The following is a 22,933-nucleotide window of genomic DNA, read 5'->3' as shown; positions in this document are numbered from 1 at the left end:
ACACCCCTAACATTAGAAAAAGATGGAGAGCAATCCTAGAGATATCCAGCCGAACAGTTTAGATCCAGATTCCAGCTCAGGCGAGGAAAACAAACACGGACAGCCGCAAGTGGATGCATCAGAAATGGGCGGAGCTTTTGGAGTATTTTCTGCGTATTTTTTTCGTCTGCTCCTGATTCACAATGATTTGAAAAAAGAAATACTCAAAAATGCAGTTTTAGGCTCAATTTTCTTTGTCCATGTCCCTCATGATTATAAAAACGTCACAATAACAAGTAAAAAACACAATTTTCGTCAAAATGGGTATTTTCATTGAAAGATTGTAAAGAAAAAGCTAAAAATAAAATAACAGGTTTAAAGAATTGTGAGTGCTCCATCACAAAACATTTTATTTTACTTTTTGTATTAAAAACCTGAGATTAAAAAAAATACAACAATCTCTTTTTTAAGATGCAGCCTTTTTTCAACATTTTCTGTGTATCCCCTCCAAACTGTAAAGATAGATCTGGAGGAAAATGTCTCCCATCGTTCTTCCCGAAAGCAGGAAGGCGTCTCCGACTCTGGCATTCTTTGAGGGGAATGGAATTTTCATGCCTGTTTTACAGCAGCAGCTGGAATGCTAACTTCTTTATCCTGTCTGGAATGCATGTCTGAAATGGAGTTTTACTAAAAGGAAACAATTCATGTACAGATGAGAGAGGACACAAGCTAATTGGTATGTTTAAAATCCAAATATGGCAAAGACAAGCTAAAGAAATGAACATAGAGACACGTTTGTCCTTTTTATTTCTCAGACTGGTGTTGTGAAAAGTCTGAACAGGTGGACACGTAACAGATTAGAGAGTGGAGGAACCCCTCAGAGATAAACGGGGCAAATTGATAATCGATCTGTTCCGCTTGAAAGACGCTTCTTTCGTCTGACAGGTTCTCCCTGGAGGCTGAGATGGACTATGCAGGATGGAGGGCGAGCCGGTTTCGTATCAAATGCTCCTCCTTTGTGACTGTCGGGATGAAGTCCCACCTGAGTCGTGGTGCAACAGTGTGTCGGTGCTCAGAAATGGGTCAGACTCAGAACTAGGCAGGTGTTCCTTGGCAGGTGATGTGCACGTGAATGTGTGCAGCACGTGTGTCATAATGGAGCCCAGCTTGTGCATATGCAGGAAACGTGGCCTTCAAGGACTCGCAGAGATGCTTCCAGAGGTTCTCCAGAACAATGACAGCTTTTCAGTTCGTTGGGCTGATTCATACGACAGCTTCCACCGTTTCACCAGAAAAGGCCCTAACCAACACGTGCAAGGCATTACATTCAAGTAGCATTGTAGTTTTTGCCACATGTAGTCTGCAGAAGCTTACGGTCAAGGCAGCGCGGAATCACACTGCTGGAGGAAACACGTGAAACAACGGAAAAGGGAAGAAAGCGCAACATAAATGTGAGTCCGATGGGCGAAAACCACAAAACTGAAACTCCTCCGAACTCTTAACTGCTGAATATTTGTACTTTTCTGTCACATAATGCAATGTCATGCTAATTAGGGAGATGTAGAGTAGCACTTTGAAAAAAAACATTTTTTTACCCAGCATCCATCTGAGCATCTGGGGTTTTATTATTTTTCCTCCCTGCTACCTGAAAACCCTCTTTTATCACCTGCCAGTTGCACTTTGATTCTCCCAATCTCTCCCATGTTCTTTCAGTTCTTCCCATCTATTACCCAGACTCCCTTTCTTTTCAATACTTTTTTTTTTTAAAGAAAGTGTATCTCTCGTGTTCCCTCTTTTTTTTCAGTTTCATTTCCTCATAGAACTGGAAGCATCATTTCCTCATCCATCCATTGTGCCATTCCTTTTTCCAAGCGTACGCTCTCCTCCTTCTTTCACCTCACTCATAGATGGTCTTCTATTCCATCCATTCCTTTTCCTCCTTTCTTTCCCATCAAGATGTATTGACTAGTAGTGAAACTAGCTTAAGCCTTAATCATATACATCTGTACAGGGGTCGATCCGTACACATTTTTCACCAGAGAGGGTTTTTTTAAAAATAAATTACATGCCCCTGCTTTATTTTGTTCTGGAAATGGAAAAGGCAAACATGTAACAAGGTAACTGAAAATGTAAAAAAAAGGCCTTAAAAAGATCCTCATTTCAGTGTCACAATACAGAAGCTCTTTAAGGTCCTTTGTGGTAAATCAAGGCTGTCATTCTGGGGTCAGAGGTCAAACTGAAAAGTCGCAGGTCAACTCTTACTGGTTGAACTTATGAAAGTTCAGCTTAGCAATGTCTCTGATATATTATGTCCTCCTTTCAGCATTCATGCAGTATCTGTAATTTGTCTCCAATTTATTGTGACTTTTGTCTAATTCCTTTTTTCACTTGACTTAAAAAAAAAGATTCATGAGAAGAATTAAGCGCAGTTTAACTCACATAATTAATTGTGAGGAACAATTAAAAAAAGTGTCTCGTTTCCATGAATCCTATTTAAAAAGTGAGAGCATTTGGCTTCAATGCAGTAATGGGATTCATGAGCAGCTGTTGTGTTTATCCTTGACGTAATCAGTGTGTTATGCTTTGTAATCCAGGCAATAAAACAAAAAAAAGGGCATAGAAATAAAAATAAACTTGACGTAAATATTGTCCTCTTGATTTTTGTAAATGTTTTGCCAAAAAACATAGAGAAAAATTAAAAAATATATAGCAGACTAGAAAACAAAAAACACATATGTGCTTTTCTAATGATAAAAAACATTATACGAGCTTTCAGTTATTAGTTCGGCTTTTTAAAAGTGTGAAAACACAGTGAAGTTGATAACACGAGTGTCTTAAATGTTTGATAGTTCAGATTTTTAACATAAAATAAAAGAAAAATCGAAAAAAAGAGTCTGGGATTTATAAGAAAAAACAAGATCATAGCAGAAACTCAAAGAAAAAAACTCATTTTTGGGCAATAAAAACTTTTGATGCCAAATTCTTGCGAGCTTAAATCTTTTGCTGGGCTTGGACAGAGATCAACGGACTAATAACTTTAGTTTCACATCTGCCTTTTCCCTGAGTCCGTCAGTATTGTTTTGGATCAAATCACATAATAATTTCCAGAAGATGTCCCCAAATGTTCTTCAGAGTCGGTCTTTTCCTGACAGCTCATGCCAGCAGAAAACCAAACGCTCACAAAACTTTCACGACTGAATCAACACTTTAGGATCAGGTGAAAGACTTTCTTGCTGGATTTAAAATCTCTTATTGCAAAAAAAAAAAGGTGTTTTAACATCTTGTAGCATTTGTCTGTTGCTGGAGGACATATAGAAAGAAAATTATCCTCAAATTTGAATTTCTGAGTATTTCTTTATTCAAATTGTTGTGAATCAGAAGCAGACGAAAAACTTTTGTTGGAAAAAGAGCTCATTTGTGACGCAGAAAATAAGCTGGGCGGCCCACAACCTCCATGCTCCGTGGTCTCAGCAACGTGGAGGAAAGGGGGGCGGGGTTGCTCAACAGCCAGAGGTGAATTTCTAATGAACTCCTGCTGCTCTGCAGAAATTGTTTCTGTATAAAACGACTATTTTAATATGGCAACACTTTGAAAATAGACCAGAAATAGATCAAAAAAGGATCAGAATGGGACTTTAGCCCTTGTGCTAACTTATGGAGTCCAGATGACCCCACCCTTACACTGACGTGTTCTCCCTACCATGACAAAGGTGGATAAAGGTGGAAAGATTTCATGCAATCCATGGACACCAGTGAAGATCATAAATCATTGAAGAAATAAGGTTCAGAGCACTGTCTAGTGGGTCTAGATGACCCCACTCCCAACGTTGAAGTACCTAGGATAGAACAAGGGTTAACTCGACAAAAACCACCTTGTGTTGCCGTTTTTCTACAGTAAATCAGTGTTTTTTAACCTTTTTTGAGCAGAGGCAGCAGGGCTCGACATAGCCATTTGCCCGCTGGCCAGGGGCCTCATTTATAAAACTTTGCGTGGAATTTGCGTCAGAAGTGGCGTACGGATGAAACACAGGACGTGTTTTCATATTTCACAGAAATATTTGGATTTATAAAACCGTGCGCACGCACATCCTACGTATCTTTCCCTTAATAAATCACAACCAATTCTAAATGCAGCTTCTCCGGCTTCATGACACACCCATAGTTGCCCATAAATAGTCCGTGAAACGCCCAGAAATGAATATTCATTGATTCCGAAACCATGGGACACACCGAGAGGAAATAAAAAAAATGTAACTTCACTCAATGTGAAGTAGAAGTTATCGTTGGCGAGGTGGAAAAGAGGAGAAAAGTGTTGTTTGGAGGGCACAGTGTGGGCATTACTAATGCCAAAAAGGCACGTGAGTGGCAGACGGTGGCAGACGCCGTAAATGCTGTGGCCTCACAACCTCGGACCGTGGCCGAAATAAAAAAGAAATGGTCAGACATCAAAGTCGAGGCAAAAAAACGTCTGGCGCTGCAGCGCCAGAGTGTGCCTGCCACGGGTGGGGGTGGGGGGTGGGGTGGGGTGGGGGGGAGGGACGACACCGGAGCTGACCCCTCTTGATGAGAGACTGGCGGCAATAATTGGGGAATCCCTTTAAAGTGGAGTGGTGACTGAGGCGCTGGGGGACACCGACGCGCCAGATGCACCGGGTGACACACCCCCAAAAGCCCGCAGAGGTCCAAGAGGACGGCTTGAGGAAGTCGGAACCGGCTCATAAGCCACTCGTCCTCGTTTGCCAGCAAGTCTTCTTGCTGTCTAAAGATGCGTTCACTCCGAATTCTTCCATTTGCCACATCTTCTAAGAGCGCAAGATCAGCCATTGTGCGTCATTACGCATTGTGATGGGGCATTTTATTTCCCTCCATTTAATTACATCTGACAAGCTACAGATGTCGGTAATAATCCACGTGGAAATGGGAAATTGATCAGCGCAAATGTAATTTCTTGTTCCTTTCTGAATGGTTGAAACATACGCCATACATTGTTTTATCAAAAATAAATCAAACTAAAGGCATATGCATGAATACCATAATTCTGTAGCTTATGAAGAAATGTTTTACTATGAAAACAACTTTCCCCAGTGGACAATTAGTACGTCTGTCTGTCTGTCTGTCTGTCTGTCTGTCTGTCTGTCTGTCTGTCTGTCTGTCTGTCTGTCTGTCTGTCTGTCTGTCTGTCTGTCTGTCTGTCTGTCTGTCTGTCTGTCTGTCTGTCTGTCTGTCTGTCTGTCTGTCTGTCTGTCTGTCTGTCTGTCTGTCTGTCTGTCTGTCTGTCTGTCTGTCTGTCTGTCTGTCTGTCTGTCTGTCTGTCTGTCTGTCTGTCTGTCTGTCTGTCTGTCTGTCTGTCTGTCTGTCTGTCTGTCTGTCTGTCTGTCTGTCTGTCTGTCTGTCTGTCTGTCTGTCTGTCTGTCTGTCTGTCTGTCTGTCTGTCTGTCTGTCTGTCTGTCTGTCTGTCTGTCTGTCTGTCTGTCTGTCTGTCTGTCTGTCTGTCTGTCTGTCTGTCTGTCTGTCTGTCTGTCTGTCTGTCTGTCTGTCTGTCTGTCTGTCTGTCTGTCTGTCTGTCTGTCTGTCTGTCTGTCTGTCTGTCTGTCTGTCTGTCTGTCTGTCTGTCTGTCTGTCTGTCTGTCTGTCTGTCTGTCTGTCTGTCTGTCTGTCTGTCTGTCTGTCTGTCTGTCTGTCTGTCTGTCTGTCTGTCTGTCTGTCTGTCTGTCTGTCTGTCTGTCTGTCTGTCTGTCTGTCTGTCTGTCTGTCTGTCTGTCTGTCTGTCTGTCTGTCTGTCTGTCTGTCTGTCTGTCTGTCTGTCTGTCTGTCTGTCTGTCTGTCTGTCTGTCTGTCTGTCTGTCTGTCTGTCTGTCTGTCTGTCTGTCTGTCTGTCTGTCTGTCTGTCTGTCTGTCTGTCTGTCTGTCTGTCTGTCTGTCTGTCTGTCTGTCTGTCTGTCTGTCTGTCTGTCTGTCTGTCTGTCTGTCTGTCTGTCTGTCTGTCTGTCTGTCTGTCTGTCTGTCTGTCTGTCTGTCTGTCTGTCTGTCTGTCTGTCTGTCTGTCTGTCTGTCTGTCTGTCTGTCTGTCTGTCTGTCTGTCTGTCTGTCTGTCTGTCTGTCTGTCTGTCTGTCTGTCTGTCTGTCTGTCTGTCTGTCTGTCTGTCTGTCTGTCTGTCTGTCTGTCTGTCTGTCTGTCTGTCTGTCTGTCTGTCTGTCTGTCTGTCTGTCTGTCTGTCTAATTGCACCTATACCTGCTCCGCCAGACGGACACACTGACGAGAATATCAGTTTTGTACATTATTTCGTTCTGTTAAATATATTATTTATGAGGATGAATTGCACAACATGCCAATATTGCAGAACATATTTCACTTTTCTTTTTGCAAATATGTGTTCATTTGAATTTCTGTTGTAATTTTCATTAGATTTTTTTTTGTTTATTTCACTGCTGATCGATCAAACGGGTGTTCGTGTAGGCTGTTGATTGTGAGACTTACTTTGTGAAGTCTTCATGTTATTTATGAGAGGTAGTATTGTCATTTTCACTTTCACGTGTTTCTTCCATCTGCCGACGGTGTCGCCGATTCTCATTTCACCCGTTTTTGTGCGTACGCCTGGGTCAGAGCTTGCGTGAAGGACCGCACATTTTCCCGTCAAGTTAGCTTTTTATAAATCTCAATTATTGCGTAGAGAGTGGCGTACGCCTTCTTTTGTGCGTACGCAACGTTTATAAATTATGCCCTGGTCCTGTTTCTCGAGCAGTACGGACCACAAGTATTTTTCACTTGTCCGCTCGGGCCTCTAAAATATCTAACAGTTAATGTATTTTTCACCTTTTTCAATAAAGTATATTTTGCGAAAATGTGTAGATTTTACCTCGTCTTCATCGCTTTGAAAGTTTGATGTCCGCCATGATTGTTCTGATCACGTGGTGCGCACGCTCCGCAACAGCGAACAGTGTTAAGGCCCCGTACAAACCGGGACGAATTTCGCGCGCGATTTTCGCCGACGTTTAACGCCTCGTGACTAAACAAAGGGCACCAACGAGAGTGTGCACACCAACGCGAAAAAACGCCACGCGTCAAAGCGTCAAAAAAAAAAACGCCTCGGGTTCGGTTTTTTTCGGGTTTTTTTCGTCGAAATCTGTTCGACCAATGAGAACGGCGCTTTTGCACACGTGTCTGGAGCCTCTGAAGTTACAGTAAAACACAACTTGGGGGCGCTCAAACACAAAACTGCCTTGCTGAGCACACATACCAGCGAAGAAGATAGACGCCGAGTTGCATCTACACAGCCGCGAAGAAATAATGACGGACATTCTAAAATATCCCCGAACCAAGCACCAGTTGGAGCTACTGGTGCTTGAAATATTCATGTTTTCTTTGTTTGATTCTGACAAGCGCGTAAATACTTGCTCTCATTAGTAGTATGGACAGCAAGATATTTAATGAATGCATTGAAGATGAAACTGTATGCACTAAGCTTTAAGCTGAATGTCATAGAATCAAAGGCAACTCCAAATACCTGAATCTCAGACTCAAATGCAGTAAAATGTCAAAGTACTTCATTTTGTTTTCCTTTACAACACTGTAAGCGGTAAGTATTTCTAGTCAAAAGCTGAATGATCTCAGTAATTTAATCTTATTTAACTTTTAAATTATTTAATTTAATTAAGTAACTTAAGTAACTAAAAAGTAAATGTAACTTTGCAACTTTAAACAAGTAACTCTGCAAATTTGAACAACATAACAGTAATTAAGGATCTAAAAAGTAAAAAAAAAATAAAAATAAAACTTCTTAACTATTGATTACGAGCAAATGTGAAATAGCAGTGATTAGAAGCAGCATGAAAACTTCTTCACTAGTGTTACCTACTACACTGCAGCGCTCTCTTCAAAAAATCTGAAACAGACTAGAGCAGATTTAAGTTGGATATGGTCTATTTTCAGTCATTGAAAAGTGTATAAATAAGTGCTAGATGTCACCAGAATGCACCAAATTGCACCATATTAAAATTGTCCAGGGGGGGTGTGCCCTAAAGTAGCGGCTTCCGTAGCTTGGGTGCCGCCTGCGCCGGCGGGTCACGCTGTGCGCGGTGTCGGGGCCAGTAACTTTCAGGCAGGGCCAGTAACTTTCAAAAACTGCTGGCCCTCTGGGCCAGTGCAAATTTCTGGGCTATGTCAACCCCTGAGAGGAACAAAAATTTGTAAAACATACTTAACCCTTTAGTTTGTATTAACAATACTCAGTCATTCTCATCAAAGTATTTTAATCAAAAATCAAATAAACATAAAGACATAAAGGTAAAACATTTTTTTTTTTATAATTATTCGTTTTTCTACCTCCTCAGTAGGAATCCTGGGCCTGTTCGGATGAACATGGAGCTGATATCCTGGAAATGTGAAATGTTTTTTTGGGACCAAATTTGATTAAATGTAATAATTGTCCATATTATTGTTTTGGAAAAAGAACGGCAAAAACGGCTCAAATATAATATTTTCCTCCACATTTTTTTCAACGTTCCATTTTTCTTTTCCGTAGCTCTATTTGAGTTCCTCATCTTTGTGCTCTCTTTCCTCCCACATCTTCTAATTTTCTTCTTTCTGTCGCCTCTCTGTATCGTGCTCTTCAACACGGCAGTGACTAACAACTCAGCATTCATCTCTGTTTTCTTAAATGTGCACACAGACAAATATGCTCCAGAGGAGATAGAGTGAGACAGAACGTGAAAGAAATCACAAATGTGTCATCGACCCTACTTAGACGTCTCCATCTGATCTTTCTGGGATAATATGAGCTTTTTTTTCACCTTTCTTGCAGACAGGTGTTCCTCCATACATTTAGGAGCCTAATTTTCTGAATTTTTGACTAAATTGAGACGGAAAGACAAAATGTAGACTTGCTGACAGGCCTGTTTTACTCTGCAAATATATGTTGTTGTTCAGTTAACCCTTGTGCTATCCTATGACCCCACCCTTCCATTGACGCGTTCTCCCTACCATGACAAAGGTGGATAAAGGTGGAAAGATTTCATGTAATCCATGGACACCAGTGAAGATCACAAATCATTGAAGAAAAAAGGTTCAGAGCACTGTCTAGTGGGTCTAGATGACCCAACTCCCAATGGTAAAGTGCCTAGGATAGCACAAGGGTTATTCAAACTTCCAAATATTGCTAACCCGTTGGCGGACCAATATTTAAAACAAGATTCCGATTTATTTAGAGCAAAATTTAACTACGTTTTTCCATATAGAGAGTGTACACTTAACCCATGGGTCACAAATATTGTCACTATGTTTTTGGATATTTGCGTCCACCAGGACTGCTTGTATGGGAATAGCGAGTAAATTCTCCTCCATGTCTTTCCATATAGGTTTATAGTTCACATCACACCAATTAATCACCGTCTTCAAGAAGCATTCTTTTTTAAATCTAACCTGGAATGTTCGCATAAGCTCAAACGGTTGTTTTGTGGCCGCATGTGTTTTGTTTATTGTGCTCCAACCCTCCTTAACTTCTTTGTAAGCTGCTTTTAAACCACTTCCTGGTGATATGTGGACTTATCAGAGACGACGTGTGCTGGTGTGAGTTTGTGTGTTTGGTTTTATTGTGGAGCTTTGATGAAACATGGATTCCGTCTTTGTTTCGGTCTGAAAGATCGAAGCCTGGTGGTGTTGTGAACAGATGTCGTTTTTGAAGGTTTCTCTCTGCTGTGTGTGTTTTTGGGGTGGTGGATCTTGTGTGTGTGTGTTGTGTGTGTGTGTATGTTGTGTGTGTGTGTATGGGAGGTATTCCAGTGTGGGCCACTGTTTGCATGCTTGCACTGAGAGTTTGTTATATTTCGGTTTGTGGAGGGTGACGTGTTTATTTTTGTGAGTTACTGGATATTTGATTCATTCTGGATTCAAAATGTGTATATGAGGTCATTTTTGATTTTGGTTGAAAGATGTTTTTTCTTGATGATTGCGCATGACAAACACAGAGCTGGAAAATCACAGGAGAGCTTTGTTCACTGGATGTGAGATGGAACTGCAACAAGTTAGAAAACGGTCATTTTGTCATTTTCAATTTTAACTGCACACAGAAATAAACACTCCAACACACACACATGCTCACTAAGACACATAAGGAAGGTGGGACCCCTTCTCTCCCCTACCCCATAGCAGGCAGGGGGAACCAGGCCCCTCGGCAAAGGCGGCCGTGTCCCTTGGGTGCTCACTTCCTGGGTCCGGCGGCCCTCTCTCCACACAGGGTGGGGGATCCCTGAGTTCTCTGGCAACGCCATGAGCCGCGGATCACACCACATCTGATCCTGGGGGTATCTGTGTCCCTGTGGTTTGGGTTCTGGTCCTTGCCCTCGAGTGCCGGCCTTCTCCAAAATTTCAACTGTGGGTGAGCCTGGTTGGGCCATGTTTACAACACTCCTTATGGGACCCTCTCTTCTTCTGGGGGTCCTCCTCCCGGGCAACAGGGATGTTTATTTATTTATTTATTTATTTAAGCTTTATTTAATAGGGACAGTGCACATTAATGAACATCTACCAAACAATGATAGGCGTAAACATGCTGGATTATAGCAATGATGCTAATTTGCATCCATAGTCCCTAGGCAGGAAACATAAAACAGGACAAAACAAAAGACAGAATCACAGATACAATAAGAACACAAGAAGGTGGTACATTATGAGAGTTAAAAGTCAGTGGCTACAGGACTGGTTTGCTTTCAGCCACTGCTTGAGCTGTGTTTTGAAGGTCTGTAATGTTTGACACTCCCTGATGTACAGTGGAAGACTGTTCCACTTGTTTGTAACACTTGAGTGTGTGTGGACAGGCCCCGCCCCTTGTAGATGTACTGTACATCTGAACCTGACTGTAATGAGTATAAACATCCAGTAACTTGTTGCTTTATGATGCTTTATGATCCCCGCCCCAACAGTTATTATGGGATTGGAGCATTTTGTTGCAAAGTGTGAACATTTTCAATTTTTACATTTTCCCACAATATGGGAAAAAACTTATTGGAGCGATGTTCATGAAATTTCATAGACGTCACCAGCTTTAGTCTACAACCACGACCTTTGACCTCAACCAGGGGCTACCATCTTGAATTTTCAAAAAAGCAGATCGCCTCCTATTTCCTCGAGCATCATTAGGAAGCTGCCTGGAAAAAAAGAAGGTTGGTTTTAAAGTTTGTAGGCGTCACATGGCGTTAGCATGGCGAGCATGCAAAAGTGGCTTCTCCCTCTTGCTCATCCCTTTTTTTACTCGAATATTGTGGAAATTTAATGCATGAGTCACTGTCTCAAGATGGACAAAATGATGTAACATACAATATAAACATATAAGGGATGTGGGCGTGGTTAACAAGAAACCTCTGTTGACATAGAAATCCAAAAGTTTTCTTTTCCTAAAAATTTCCTCGACCAGTTCACCCCCCCCAGACGACCAAAAAAAGAAATGGTTGCTATGGAGATTAAACCAACAGGAAAGCCGCCATTTTGAAAAAAGTTTTTTTTTTTTTTAAAGTAACCTGTTCTATGCAGTCCTGATTAGGGTGACAGCGGCAGAAGGGGTTGGTGAGAGGCGCAGATCCTCCCCTCGCGGCTCTAATTTAGTATTTCTTTTATATTTTACTTTAAATTGGCTTGATGTTCCATTTGGTTCTAGTTTTTGCTCAAACAATTAAACACATTTTTGAAAAACGTTTTTTTTTAAATTAAAAATAACATAAAATTGTACGAGCTGCTTGGATTTTGAGCAAAAAGCATCATCTCCACTTGTTCAATAAAGGAAGACCTGAAACAAACAGGCATTCATCGGTCTACCTAAATGACTCCACTGCTCTTAACCGAGTAATCTTATTTATACAAAGGAAGATATTCAACATGGAAGCAATTGTTTTTTTTGTTTGTTTCCGGAGTAAAGACCAAATCAAATTCCCTCTGGAACTCTAAGCCCTTCATTTTTTTACGGACTTTCACCGTATAAATTTTACTGATGCTGGAAGTTCAAGGCAAAAAAATGCAAAAAAAGACGACATGGAGATGGTATGTTTGGAGAAACTACCAGCAGAAAGTGTCTTTGGAAAACAGAAAAACTGTTTACCACAACTGAAAATTATTTACCTTTGACTCTTGGGTCTAAAGCGTCCTGTCTTTTTGAGACAGGCTGTTTTTGTAACACAAAGTCTTGACTCCATTCTGACTAAAAAGGTACTTTGAGATGGCGAAGTTCCTGCAAACTTAAAAAAACAGAAAGAAAGTGACCTAATTAAAAGGTTGAAAGTTAAAGGTTGACACAGTTGGAAATCTACTTTTATTTATAATAATAACTAACATTTTAATTTACTTTAATTTCAACTGAAGATGAGTCAATTATTGTACAAGAAAAGATGTTTTTACCCCTTTTTTGTTTTTTCAACTCTGGCGATACCAAGGAGGCTTCTCGGATTTTGAGGCTGGTTTGACTTTTATTTTGTTTGTTTTTGTTTGGGTTGCAGAAATGAACAGCAGCCAAAAAAGAAGGAGAAAAAAGGGTTGCTATCTAAATTAACATTTGGCTCCTCCATGTTTCAAATCTTTAGCTTCCAGCAAAACTTCTGTCAACTTGACCAGTTCTAGAGGATTTCTCTTTTTTTGTGTGTAATTGTTCTTTGTAGTTTGATAGAGTTGATGCTGTGCATTTATAGTATAACAGTCATCTATGGTATGTCTGTCCAAAGTTTACTATAATTTATAGTTTTCCTTATTTTTCTACTATTTATCAACTTCAGTTTTCCTGACAATTTTTGTCACTGATATGAACACAAATCTAGATTTTTTTTGTTGCTTGGTGTTGAATCATAATCTTTGTAATCCCAGCAGCAAACATTTCTGAAAGGTTCGTGTAGAAAATTGAACGCACCCGGATTTTCTCAAATTGCTCTAAACTTTGAGTGAGATCTGCCAAAAAAAGGTTTGCATCTTCACTGACCTGAAGGACGTCCACTTATTTTCTGACCAGATAATTCTTCAGCTGTTTGGTGATCCTGATGATGATGATTATTATTATTATTGAAAAAACATGTTTGGGAATTTTTAAAGCTTAGTTTAACCTATACGAAGCCCATTGAGACGACTCTTGTTGTGTATACAAATAAAATTCAATTGAACCTAGCTAAGAAACCAATTTAGGATTTGGCCAAAAAAGAAAAATATTAATGGAATCCTTAAGGGGCTTACGGATCATATTATTGAAATGTATTGAAACTAAATTTAAAATGGCATCAAAGCTTTATTCTTATTGTGTTTCAGACAATCCTACTTTGTTTGCTCACCACTGGGAAGACTGCGGGTTGCAGTATCAGCAGCTCTACACTGGGGGGCGCCAGAGTTCACCTTTAAACTTTGCAAATGTAGCAAAAAGAGGGTTGTTCATCAACAAAGTGTTTTTTTTATTACAGTGCAGTAAAACTTTCTTATGACCTTAACATTTTTTGTGACATTATGCAATAAGAAAATTTACACTATAACCAGTGTACACCAACAAAAGCTTTATAAACAAAATCTGCACAGAAAGAAGAGTTTAACATCAGACTTTGTGGTAAAGAAGCAGCACCCTTTACATGTTCTGTTCGAGAAAAACCTGCAGAATATTGTTAGCTACCAAAAGAGAGACATTTTTTCTGTTTGAGTGGTTAGAATGCTCCAAAAACGTGAACGATTCATTCATCTCTAGAGCTGTGTTGCTACAGTTATTTATTTGCATTTTTGTTGCTATTTTAAAATCAAAAACCTGAGAGTGTTTTCATGTCATGTCCACATCTTTTCCTTCAACTCTGAAACTTTGTCCCAATTCCTCTGTTTCCATATCGCTGAAGATGTTTTTTTTTCTCTGATCCTTTTGCATCATGAGATTTAAAACGAGCAAAAACAAAGCGGAGGTGAGGAGGGCCACTCCAGACATGAGGAAACCCGTCCCATAACTGTCCATTTTGTCAATAAAGAATCCTGAAAAACAAAAGCAGACATTAGTCACATGAAATGAACCATGCAGTTATTTTAAAAATAACGTGTATATTGAACACCTGCTAATAAAAGCACACCCCACGCGATGACACAGACTGTCAGAAACCAGACTTTTTACGGCCCTTTCCTCTTTTTATGGTCATAAATTGGCCCTTCTGTTTATAAATTGCACACTTGCACAACTGCATATTTGCACACTGTGACTACCTCTCATCTGATGTGTTCTGTTTGTCCTGAGCTGCTCGAATCCTGTTACAGTTTACATTTATTGATAATAAATGACGCTGATGATATTCTAACACAGCCTTAGGTTTAAGACCCTCAGAGTGCAAAAGTTTCATGGAGAAAAAAAAATCATTTTAAAGAGCCTCCATGTCAGAAACGGAGCTAAAAATAGAGCACTGCCTTGCTTTGCATCATTTCTGGTTCCGTTAACAGCGAACTATATGTGAGGTCACTTCCAGCCTGGAGCATTTAAGAAATACAACATTTACATATTTACATGAGGTGCTCCGCTGTGGAATTAACCAGTTAAACTAAATTCTGGGAGGAAAAAAACATAGCACTTTTAAAAAAGAAGGAATTTAGAACTTTTTATGATTTACTAAATGACATGCGTGACAGATTTACAAAAGGACATATTTTTGCGGTTGAGAACATTAGCTTAAACAAAATCGATTGCCTAATTATTCAGTGCTTTCTGCTGGAGTCGCCTCATTTTTCTTGTAAAGGCTGCTTTGACAACAGCACTTTGTTTTTACCCTCAACTGCTTTGCCTCCATTCAAAACAACCAAACTTTGAAAATGAGGAAAAACTTTGCACCGCCCTCATTATTCTGGTAATTAAGACAGCAGAGCAGAAGGGCTGGTGCTTTCGCCGGCACTTATGTGTAATTTGAACACATTACAGTGTGTGTGCTTCCACCATGTAATGTACTGCTGAGAGGTCATGGTCATTTCACATATTTCTGACATTTGTCACATACGACGGCCTCCTCCTGACCGTGCAAAAAGCGATATTTTCTGCCAGAGGTGAAAGTTCTGCACAGAAAAAAGCGAGAACTCGCATTACTCTTCCCTTCACTGCGTTTTTCTCGACGTAATAGACCAGCCTCATTGGACATCCATAAAATAGCTTTACATGAGCCATCCAAGCTTCAGATGTGTGAATGTGTGTCATTTTCCACCCAGTTGGAAGGGCTCCCCCAGCTTATTTACTGCTAGATGTGGTCAGAAGCAGGGCACTTTCTGCTGGGGCTGCCAAAGGAAGCAGCTATTTCCCAGGCTGTACTTACTGTAATTGTTTAGAGGATTGGGATTTGAACGTGGATCCATTACGACATTCAAATTCTTAGCTGTTTCTATGGCGGGGTTGTTGATAGAATGTGCTGCAGCAAATGAAAATGTCACTGGAGCAATGATTCCAGAGGAGTTTGGGATTTTTTGGGATGGTTTGAAGCAGAAAGAAGATAACCAACATCGCCTTGTGTATATTAATGGGCTCCAACTTTGCCAAACAGCCCTGTAAATGCTGACTGTGTCTGTCAGTCAGAGGTTTTAAAACATCTATCATGTAAAACGAACAGAATCCATAATCAGCTAGAGTCCCCTTTTGTTTGGCTCATTGTGCTGCAGATCCAACACTGAATGATGACTGAGCATGTGTATTGTCCAAGGTTTAATGTGCTGGAGGGACAGCGTCAACAAAATGATGGACTGCAGATCAGGGTTTGTTTCCAAAGCTCTTAAAATAGAAATGTTTGCATTTTCTAAATGAATGCAGTTGCTGGATAATCTCTGTTGCTTTGAGTTTATTTCCAGCCTGCACCAAACTGCAGTGAATCACAGGGGAATCTCTATCAAAGTCTCAAAGCTGGATTTCACGTCTCTTTGAACTGTGCAGTTGGCTGACTGAGTTTCCCGTTGGATCTGGAAGCTCACCAGCGATGGGCGGTCCAAGCAGGCCTCCGCTGCTGCGTATTAGCATGAAAAACCCCAGCGCACTTCCGAGCCTTTGGACGCCCACTACCTCCGGCAAAACTGTGATGTGGATGGCAACTGTTGCTCCATACACCAGGCCGTGAGCCGCGCTGAAGGCAACCAGCTCATAAAACGTGGAGGCCAGTGGGCAGAGGAGCAGCACAGCGCCGAGCAAGACCACCGTAGCTGTCAGCTGCTGCACCTGGATGGAGGAAGAAGACAGGTATTGCATCAGTATGTCAAAGGTCACATGAGAAAGTTCAGGCAAATTTTATGAGAGCATAAAGTTAACATCTGCTGCTGGTTACCTGTTCAGACTAGGGTCTCGATTTAAAGAGCAGTAGAGTACATTTTTCACACTGGATTATTTATTGGTGTTTTAATCCTAAAGTCTTATTCCTGAAAGTATTTTACCAACTTTTCTATTTGTACATGTGTTAGGCTTCAGTGACAACTGCCCTTACGAGGGGGAGGGGGGACACAGGTTGTCAACTGATAAGAAACAGTCAAACCTGCATGAGGCTTGCAGGTGACCTGCACGAAATTTCAAGGTCGTAGAACTGCCACCACATTATGGGGAGGCGTCGGCAAAATCTTCAAGATTTCAATGCCGCTGTCTGATTTTTGAAAACTGTTGGCGTGGTCATGAATGTTGACGGCGGCAGTCAGGGAGCTGTCAGTCAGTCGGGGATGAGGCGGCCACAAGGCAGCAGCAGCTGGATTGGCGAACCAACAATGGCTCTTATGATGTGTAAATGTCACACACAATTTGACGAAATCCTTTTTTGTGTTCCCTATTTTCATTTGGCCATTTTACACAAAATAAATACATGAATTTTATAAACTTGTGTTACAGGGGTGTCAAACTCAGTCGCACAGGGGGCCTAAATCCAAAACATGCTTTAGGTTGCGGGCCAAACCAGATAAACAGTTAATATTAAATTTACACAAAAGCTAAACATTTAAACCTTTAAAACTTAATGTTTTGAACATAAATCTGAAAAAAACCAGGAACCTTAATCCAGAATAAATCAAAGTAAACTCTAAATATTGTATAGTATTTTTCCCTCCAATAGATTCTGTCAAAATTATACAAATATAAACATGCTGCAGAACAAAACAAACAAAGCCTGGCAAAATTTATTATTAGAAATAACAAATCAAATTATTCCGTTTTCTTTGCTTTTTTGGCCATTTTTTTTAGAGCTGGACTCCTGTCATCATTTTTAGCAATAAGTTCATTTCTGCTTGGTGTGTGACGTCCTGTGTGTGTCTTTGTGAAATGCATCAGAGGGATTAGATTTTTAAAAACCTGTTATTGTGAATATAATTTTTAGGTCTTGAAAAAGTTTTGTGCAACAACAGTAAAAATCCTCCAAAACGCCTCAATGCATTCATAAAGAAATGATCAATTTTTTATTTATTATCTCAAAAAGCACAGCTGTTTTGCTGCCTGCATTACCTGCTGTCTTTATGTCAAAAAGGTTACTAACACTACATAAACAAAAGGCAGACGTAAAAAAATACATTTTATATGGAAAATAAAGAATCAAAATGTCTACAATAGTTAATAAAGAATAACATTAATAGCATCAGCAGAGTAAACTAAAGGCACGCAATAATCCAGGTGTTGCGCAATTGAGGCTGTGTTGCTCGCTCTCTGCGCCCTCGACCCCTCCCCTTTTTCTCCACACACATTTGCGACACCTTCTCAAAGACAGGTGAACGTGCAGCTGCAGGGGGCGCCAAGTCGCATGTTTCAGGCCGTTCCAAACTCTGCGACATAACAGATAATAGGAAACTAAAAGTGGCAAAGATTTTTTTGTTTTTCCAAGCACTGACTGGCCGCCCCCTTTAAATTGCCCGTATGGGCAATTGCCCGGGGTGCCATACCTAAAACTGTTACTGGACTGCCCCCACTGATTACAAATGCTCACACATGGCCACCTCCTAAAAACATGCATTTTGGTTGCCGCGCAGTGGCATTTTGGGATATGTGACCAAGGCGTAACAGTGACTAAGGGTTGAAGTGGGTGAGACACAAGCTTGTTGTATGGATCTTTTGTTTTTTTGATGCCTCCAAATCCAGTGGGCTGTGCAAGAAACCTGTCAGTGCTTTTTATGTGATAAATGCATGCTCCCTCTGTGCAGAGGGCACTTAAATGTAGCGTGCACACCCTGTGCGTGTGGGATTTGCTTGCACGTTACTAACAACTAAAGCAGCTGTGTCACAACTTTTTGCAGGGAGTATCAGATTTGGTGAGGTGGAAATGTTTGTGGGCAAACCTTCTGGCCAGCGTCCTTTGAATTATTTTAATAACATTAACCTCTTAAGACCAAAGCTTGTGTGTACTCGTGCCTCAAAAGTGTGTGTAACTTACATTACCCTCACCAATACTTCACAATACACTTACCACATGCATTATAACGCTACACTCCGATTTCATAACATCCCTTGGGGTAGCCTTGCAGGAACTGCAAGACACACCTGCGCTCCCCTTAAGATGCAGCCGCACTTTTCTATGACCTTCCTCGGTCCAGACAACCCAAAACCCACAGTACCGGTACGTGTGCGTGTCACTAAAGCTTAAGTAATGCTGTGTGTCTATCAAAATATTTGTCAGAGTAAAGAATTGTTGGACATACCGTCTCCACCAGTCTCAGGTTTGCCACCCAGCCAAAGACCACTCTTCCAATCAGGTCCAGCACAGCAGAAATGGACATGAGAGCAGCTGCCTGGTACTCCTCAATGCCTTTGCTGCGAGCGTATGGAACAAGGAACAGAGATGGGGCAAAGAAACCCAGAGCGGCAAATACTCCAAACATAGAGTAGATCATGAATCGAGGGTTTGTGATGAGGGTATAATCTACATATTGCTGGACTCTAGTCCTTAGATCTCGTTCCCTTAAACTGGTAGAGTCTTCTGCTAAACTGGGTTCCACCTCAGTATCATCAAGACATTTCTTAGATGTTTCCTGATTGGACTCCTCTGTGTATAGTTCTTTCTCTTCTTGAATACTTGACTTAACCTCATCCAATATGTCCTTTAAGAGCATCTTCCGGGACAGGCCATCCTCCTCTGCCTTCCCTTCATTGACACATGTGACGTCTCTGGTGGATTTTAAGGGTCTTAGTAGCAAACCGCACACACACAAGTTTAACTGCAAGGCCCCCATGATTAGCAAAGCACCCCTCCAGGAAAAGCTGTTTATCAACAGCTGGAACATGGGGGTGAGGATAAAAGTAAGGATGCACTCTCCGGCGCTGGCCAAGGCATTTGCCACCGGGCGTCTTTTATCAAAGTACATGCCCAGCATCGTCACTGTAGGGGTCCATGTCAACGCGTAGCCAAAACCTGGAGGAAAGTACATAGTGTTGAGCACCTTTGGTGTTTGTAAAAGAGTTGGTGTGTTGGTGTGATTGGATGTTACCATTTAGGAAGCCTACTGTTAAGTAGAGTTGAACCAGGTTGTTGCCAAAAGACCCAAGAATGGCTCCTACACTGCATATGAGTCCGCCTGCTATCACTACAGAGCGATGGCTGTAGCGGGAACTCAGAGCCGACGCCAACGGCGCTGTGGAGCACAACCAAAACATAGACTTGTTTCTCTGACCAGGTGTCAACTCAATTTGGCTGCAATTTCATGAAAGTGACCACTACGATCTTCTTTTTGTTCTGTTATTCAGAATTTTTCCACTTTTTAAAAAGCAGTTACCATAGCAACTGTTCTTTTGTAGGACAACATTTCTTTCATTGTTCCCAAGTAGAACTCTCTAGAGACTCATGTTCCAATAGAAAACAAAGTGGTTACCTGCAACGTGAATGGTAGCCACGGCAATTGAAGTGATCCATGATGTTCCAGCCGCTGTGGTTCCAAAGTACTGCTGGATCTCTACATAGAAGACACCGAAGGACTTGACCACCCCAAAGGTCAGGCCGAAGACAAAGAAGCACGAGACCAGGATGAACCAAGCATAACCGCCGTCAGGTGCCACTGCCCGTTCCACCTGGACTTTTTTGTTCCAAGCTTTCCCTGGAGGGTCCATGTTGAATTGTTGAGTCTGAAATGAACATCTATCTAAAAAAACATACGAGGATGTCATTCAAGGTGCATGTCTGCACTCCAGAATTCTGTGTGGTGTATGGCACATAAAGAAGTTGTGTGTTTCATGCAAGGATGGAAGGGCAATGACCATCTGTCTCTCCAAACAGAATCAGGAGGCCACACTATTAAGATGGGTCACTGACAACTACTCCTAGATTGCCAGAAGAAACTTGAAACCTTTTACGTGACAGTCTGGAAAGAAGGAGTGGTTGGAAAGGCCAAAGGGGTGGAACTGGGATCCATTTCAAAACTGTTTTTAGATGTTTGGATTTTAAAAATACAATTAAAGCTTAAGGATTAAGTCTGATAATAAAAAAAAAATGTGGATACTTTGAAAGTATTTACCTTGAAAATGTTAAATTAGAGATTATCCGTGTAAATTTGACCCAAACTACAACAATTTGAGCAGTAAAAAGTCCAAAGCCTTTATAATATTACATTTTGCTATGTTCTTAATTCATGTTGGCTGCAATGTTTAGGGAATGGATTTGCAGCTCTTACGCAACAGCAGCACAAAAGATGACAGGACTAAAAACAAATGATCAGGTTACACGGCAACCTCAGCTGTCCTCTGTTACCCTCATGTTTATGCAATCAGTCATGACACACAAATGTAAAAAGCAACCCCCGTTACTTTTACCTCTGTTAAGTATTCTCCTCATTCTGTCCCTTACAAAATCAGGGGACATCCACCTATCTATAGCGAGAAAGACTGAACGCTTGAAACATCAGAACGCAGACAGTCTGAGTCCAGCTCAGACTCTCTGTCTTATTGTCAAGTAGCTTTACGTTAAATTGCTAAAGATCGCAGCAGAAGAGTTAAATAAACACTGCTATTTTGGAAAAATCTTAAAAACTTCTTAACACTGAAAATAACATCAGAGCAGATTTTAAGTTTAAAAAAGTACCCAAATGACGTAAAGTCAATAAAATGCACATAGAATTTATATTCCGACATTTAGGAGATGCATTTGACTAACACATGAGGTTAGTAAAGAAAAACAAAATCAGAGTCAAACTACATTAAGCGGTGTAGAAAAATTTGGTTTAACAGCAAGATATGCTACGAAATATCAGAAGTTTTTTGTTTTTATTATAGGGACATATTAAGCTGCTGAGATGTTCTTCACATAATATATTATTTTGGTTTACAGTTTTTAGAAGGCAATTGTGCACGTATGCATCAAAGCGAGATAGTTCGCCCCAAATCTTAGGTGGGTAGAAATATTATTTGGGTCGTTTTTGAGCTCTTTGATCCAGACACCATCTAGAAACAAAAGTTAAAAAAGTTCAAATCTGTCATCAGACATTGAAATCTTGGTTCAAACCAGCTTAAGTACAAGGACAGCGACCCTTCTATGTAAGCGCTATTACTGTTCACTCAGCTGAACAGCAGAAATAATGTGCTGAAGTTCTGCTGCGGTCAAGTCAAAGTCCAGAGCCTAAATGAAATGCAACGTTAGGATCTAAAAAGAGCTGAGCTCTCAGTTTAACACTCTGCTTATGTAGTTTAGTTATTAGAGAACATTGATTTGCTGCAGGGTTACATGTGTTGTTTGTACTTCACGGGAATTCGCAAACAGGCCCATGACCTGTGGAGCTGAACGTGTGCGGACTCGCTCACCTCAAATTTGCCATCTGACACATTTTAATAGGACTCAGATGTCGCAGCAGCATGTCAGTGAGGAAGTGTTTGACAATCTACAGGCAGGTAAAGAAGTCATTAAGCATCATGACGTAAGGAAGCTGCCGCTAAATATTTCATGTAAAAACAGTCAGCAGAAGGGGAGGAAGAGGAGCTTCCCCTTCTTTTGTCTTAGCTAAGAAGATACTTGCTTGAGTCGGGACAAAGTTTTTTCCTCCTTTGATATAAGGAGGAAATTTAATTAGCTCTGTTACAGCAGCTCAACTTCTGAGCAAAGTTCTGGAAACCACTTAAGTTAATCTGTGCTTTTGTCAGTAAGGGTAACAGCAACTATTCCCCATCCAGTTGGTTAAATTAATTAAATAAATACTTCTGTTCTTGCAGAGTTAGGTCTTTTTGTTTTAATGTGATGAGAACCACATCATGCAAATAATTAGAACAAGGTTGATTGAGCATCGAAGGACTGTCAAGCCCGAACGCAAAATTGAAAGTGTATAATACTAATCAATGTGATTCAAAGTAAAAGTCACAGTTTTATACCACCTGGCATTGTTCTGCTTTACCTGTTGAGGTCAGTTTGAAAGCATCCTGCTCCTCTTTTCAGGCCAGCAGCTCTCCAGACTCAGCCGGACATGCAGGTTTTCCCTCACAGGCAGGCAATCAGGGAAGGGGTGGTGATGGTAAAACCACGCTCAGCTGGAGGTGCAAGTCGTCCTCACAGGCAGCTGCGACAGCAGGGGCTTTAGGAGAATATTAAGTAAAAAAAAAAAAAAAAAAAAAAGGGTTGATGTAACACGTGGCCAGCTTCCTCAGTCTGACCTTTGAAACCCGTTTTCTCTGTATTCCTCAGTGTGTCGACATGTTGATTACAGTGAGACGGACGTAGGTCAAAGTTTTATCAGGACTTTTGTAAACGTGCACGTGTTTGTGCGTGTGATTCAGTCCAATGCCAATAAAAAAGAGGAGTTTTAAGGACAGATGTTATCAGGGATTCCCCTGCCTAAATATAGAGTGATAAGAGACGTAATGAGATTACTTTCTTCTGTACAGAGAGCTTTTATCACATCTAGTAAAAACGACTGAGAACAAAGATTAAGACTGATACACTCAGTGAGTTAAGTAACCGGGATTTTTGAAGATGCATTTCTTTCTAAACAACCAAAATTTCAGTAAGCTGTGCACAAATTTTATATCTGTCTTACCAAAAAGGCTTTTATGCTTCATTTTCATTCAT

At 40.9% G+C, this 22,933-nt stretch overlaps 2 protein-coding genes across 2 annotated transcripts in view; one reads left to right on the top strand and one right to left on the bottom strand.

The window, feature by feature from the left end:
- Positions 1 to 1,288, top strand: part of LOC105354276 (uncharacterized) — a 40,658-nt gene extending 39,370 nt beyond the window's left edge. Inside the window, exon 4 of the mRNA XM_078949051.1 lies at positions 925 to 1,288. Within this exon, the coding sequence (XP_078805177.1) occupies positions 925 to 1,078 (154 nt within the window). The 3' untranslated portion in view covers positions 1,079 to 1,288. The remainder of the gene's footprint in view (positions 1 to 924) is intronic.
- A 12,081-nt stretch (positions 1,289 to 13,369) lies between these two features.
- si:dkey-246g23.4 (monocarboxylate transporter 13) lies at positions 13,370 to 22,644 on the bottom strand. The gene is made up of 6 exons (XM_011476482.4): positions 22,263 to 22,644; positions 19,761 to 20,027; positions 19,380 to 19,523; positions 18,594 to 19,303; positions 15,909 to 16,149; positions 13,370 to 13,949 (listed from the first exon to the last, which is right to left on the bottom strand). The coding sequence occupies exons 2-6, from the start codon at positions 19,993 to 19,995 to the stop codon at positions 13,747 to 13,749; spliced, it is 1,533 nt and encodes a 510-aa protein (XP_011474784.1). The 5' UTR covers positions 19,996 to 20,027; positions 22,263 to 22,644; the 3' UTR covers positions 13,370 to 13,746.
- Between the last annotated feature and the right edge of the window lie 289 nt (positions 22,645 to 22,933).

The sequence above is a fragment of the Oryzias latipes genome, chromosome 6 (assembly GCF_053564925.1).
Source record: "Oryzias latipes strain Hd-rR chromosome 6, Olatipes_Hd-rR_3.1".
Classification (NCBI taxonomy): Eukaryota; Metazoa; Chordata; class Actinopteri; order Beloniformes; family Adrianichthyidae; genus Oryzias; species Oryzias latipes.
Note: the sequence above shows the minus strand (reverse complement) of the source record. Positions and strands in the feature narration are given on the sequence as shown.

Excerpts from the sequence above, each read along its gene's own strand:
- si:dkey-246g23.4 (XM_011476482.4), bottom strand. The coding sequence starts at position 19,995 with ATGGACCCTCCAGGGAAAGCTTGGAACAAAAAAGTCCAGGTGGAACGG. Across the intron at positions 19,524-19,760 it reads GGCTACCATTCACGTTGCAG|CGCCGTTGGCGTCGGCTCTG; the intron begins GTAACCACTTTG and ends TGTGCTCCACAG. Across the intron at positions 16,150-18,593 it reads ACCTGAGACTGGTGGAGACG|GTGCAGCAGCTGACAGCTAC; the intron begins GTATGTCCAACA and ends TCCTCCATCCAG.